Source organism: Branchiostoma belcheri, unplaced genomic scaffold, assembly GCF_001625305.1.
Source record: "Branchiostoma belcheri isolate BF01 breed outbred unplaced genomic scaffold, Haploidv18h27 scaffold805, whole genome shotgun sequence".
NCBI lineage: Eukaryota > Metazoa > Chordata > Leptocardii > Amphioxiformes > Branchiostomatidae > Branchiostoma > Branchiostoma belcheri.
Genome location: NW_017804471.1, coordinates 5,864 through 9,460, shown reverse-complemented (window position 1 = coordinate 9,460; position 3,597 = coordinate 5,864). Strand labels below are relative to the sequence as shown.

The 3,597-nt window shown below is 40.4% G+C and overlaps 1 protein-coding gene across 1 annotated transcript; it reads right to left on the bottom strand.

The window, feature by feature from the left end:
• Positions 1–365: 365 nt before the first annotated feature.
• Positions 366–3,073, bottom strand: LOC109486531. The gene is made up of 6 exons (XM_019790369.1): positions 2,997–3,073; positions 2,571–2,663; positions 2,194–2,294; positions 1,799–1,954; positions 1,291–1,410; positions 366–1,117 (listed from the first exon to the last, which is right to left on the bottom strand). The coding sequence occupies exons 1-6, from the start codon at positions 3,025–3,027 to the stop codon at positions 962–964; spliced, it is 657 nt and encodes a 218-aa protein (XP_019645928.1). The 5' UTR covers positions 3,028–3,073; the 3' UTR covers positions 366–961.
• Positions 3,074–3,597: the final 524 nt, after the last annotated feature.

The window sequence follows — 3,597 nt, the reverse complement described above, 5'->3', positions numbered from 1 at the left end:
GCTTGGTCAGGTATATCAGTTCTTCGGGGTGGCATGGTACCATTGCGCCATTTTTTCCCCCTTGTTCGATCAGTTCATTTATTACCAGGAGGCTTTTTGCTGGCGGTAGTCATACAACTGACTTGCGCGTAAAATAAAAATGACCACGACACTATTGTACGGGCGCAAATATTTCGTCATTTGGACACAAACCGTTCAAGGAAATACGTGCCATATGAAAATCTCGAGAACACCGCCACAGAAAAACAACAACAAAGGGCAAAACGTTCGGATAATACATGTACATGTAACGTTAGTAGTGTTGGCTTTGCTATTTCGAGAATGCAGATAGAGGATACATACTTCAAGGATAGAGATGTGTTGCGTTCTACACGGTAAGTAGTATTTATCAAGACGATGGAAGGTCACACTGCCATGGGTAAAGATATGTTTAAACTTCGTGTAACACAATTTATGCTGGAGTTTTTTTTAAAATACAGTCTGTATCGACACTCAAAAAGCTAGGCTACATTTAGTCAAAGTAGTCAACTTATAGTCAAAGCTACCTACATTGAATGTCAGTATATACTAGTATATGTATACATCAGTTGTATACGGTACATGTATAGCAATGTTTTGTGGCCTTTATAGGAAAACACATGGTACTGGGGTGATGCTTTACAATCAACAAGAGGTTTGCTAACAGTCCGTTGCTATTGGTACTCTAACTACTGGGCAACTCTAACTCTAAAGCTAATACTAACAGTGCACAATCACAATACCTTTTCCTAATTCAAAAACACTAACATACCCTCATACAGATATACAGTACCGTGTTGCATTTGTAAAGATTAAAGGTTAGAAACAACAACAAACCACATGGTGGGGATAGAAAATATTGAATTTTCTGAATTTATAGAAATGAAGTTCACATTGCAAAAAAAATCTGCTCAAGGCCCCTGACTAGACTAGTAAAGAGAGTTTAGATCCTCCAGGCAGCCGCCATGAAGTTCTCCCACAGGACTTTCCTGAAGTTGTAGTCCTTTCGCACCAAGTTGGCCTTGGGCTGCTGTCGCCTGGGTGCCGCCGCATCTTCAGCCTCCCAGTACGATGTGGCTCCCCTGTCCACGTGTTCATTCTGTAAAAAGAAACATGATTCATCTAATAACATAAAGTTATACGAAAAGTTTTACGAAAATTGAAACTCACGTGGAGAACAGTTGTATGCCATGCATTGATAAGCAGTTTCTCCATGCTTCTACACACAAATAATGTGTGTATTGAAAGAACAGCAAAGAAGAATTAATTTACCCAGTCCAGTGTTGCCAAGTTCATCCTCATCTTGTAGTTGTCGATTTGGAAGCCCACCCTTTTGTCGACATAGATCAGCACTGCATTGTTATAGGACTCACAATAGTGGGTGTCCTTGGCCTAGTGTCAGGATGAAGAGATGGGATAGTGATTAGTAAAATGTGCCATTGTGGGGTCGTGTGGCGTAGCGGCAGAGTGCGCGACTCGGAACTGACATGTCACCGATCTTGTGCCCTTGGGAAAGGCACTTTACACGACTTTCCTCACTTAGCTCAGGTGCAAATTAGTATTGTCCTTTCATGTGGTGGCGGCACATAAGTTGATAAAAATTGAGTGTGCCGTCACCACATCTGGTGATTACATGTTGGAATAAAAAAAAAACAAGGGTCATTTTCTCAAATATCTGCAGTGACAACCCCCCATAGTAGTGTATTTGTCGGTCAAGCTGAAAGTTTCAAGTCATATACATATGGTACTATCCAAGTACCCGAATGCAGCATGAACTTACATAAACATAGTTCTCAGGGTTCTTGTAAACTACAGTTTTGTGTATAAAGTTGATGAGTAGTTTTTCCGCATGTGGGTCTGTGATGATGGTCCTGGATGGTGTGTATGAGTCGTCAGTCTTGCATCTGGATGTGGGTGCGCAGTCGCTGTGGTCATTCTGAAATACAAGAAATACATGTAGCAAATCTGCTTATTTCCACAGTGTCTGTTTATTGAAGGAAGGGGTACAATATATATAAGGCGTTGAGGGATGATAACCGGGTGTCTGAAGGATTAGAATTAATTCCTCATGTATGTGAACTCATGTAGAGTGACAAAGGTTCTCGAGAAAGTCGTAGTAAAGATAATGCAAAAGTTACTACAGCAATATATGAAGACAATAGGCAGATGTGATACCTTGTAGTGCTTTGGTATGGCGTCCATATACTTGATAAGCTGGTCCCTGTCCCCCCCACAGTTTTTCATCGCCCAGTAAATGTGTGTTTTCACTGGGGCGGCTGTTCGTAAAGGAATGAAGTTCAGATGAAGTATGTTCATGAAAGACATGAAAAAAATGCTTTGCAACCTAACTTACTCAAGAACATTTGATAGATATGAAAGTTATAGGCAGGCCCTTGCAAGAATTAACATACCATACTTCATTGACTCATTGTACACTGCATGATCTTACAATGTAAATGAAAATACTTATAGCACATTCGTTAAGTCATGAATTAGAATTAAAACAAAGACACGTTGAGCCCGATGTAAGAGAGACATAATAGTTACAATACCTTTGTCGCTGAGCTGGTGGTGCCACGTGGAACCCTGGTTTCTTTGTGCCCCGGACGTGATCACCCTCATCTGGCGTCCTATTGACTTAGTCGCTGTAAAGACACAGATTAGGGTATATTTCTCAACAACAACAACAAAATAAACAACACTTTTGAGTGCAGAGTGCATTGTTTGTTACTTATAAGTTTTTAACATAAACACGTTGCTTCATGTAGTACTGGCAAATTATCGCTTTGGGAAGACGAACAATCCGTAGTCTGCTGAGAAAGTGGGTTGCAAGAATGATAGCACCGTGTTTAAAAATCTCTCGGAATAGAACACCTGCATGTCACCACCCATGGTGTCGTGTTAGCGTTCGAAAACGAAGAATAGGGGCAACGGAAGTTTATGATTACATGATTTAATACAAAAAAAACGAAGCATACCGTGCCAGGTGTCGTTGCCATTTTCAGTCATCTTGCCTTGAAGGCGTCGGTCTTTGATGATTTTGTTGACTGAAGCATTGTTGTCATGTGCGTGAACGGCGATTTCAAGATCTATAAAAATATTACAAAGGTTGGCAAAAAACATTGCAAAGTTTGAAAGCTAACATAAAACTAAATTTTGCGATACCTGTTATACTTAGTCATCTGTAAAAAAAACATGATTTCTATCACCATCATCCATGTTAACTTTTTATATTGTCTTACAGGAATGACAAGGAGGACACATACTCTGTGCATCCGCCCACTCGTAGAACTTGAGTGTCCCGGCTTTCTCATGGCCTTGTGAGGAGCCGTCGTCATCTTTGGTCACTGTAATGACCCTGAGTGCCTTGTGTGTCCTGCATGATGGGGTAACAGACAGATGTCGTACAAATTAGTTTGAAACAAGATTGACTTCTCCGTTTCAACAATGTGTAGGGTACTAAAAAAATAACACAATTGGGAGGTGCTATCTATTTCTATTTTTTAAATGACACAAAAAAAACCACTTGTCTCAGCTGTCTCATGCTCCAAACTGCCGATTACATACACACATTCCTTG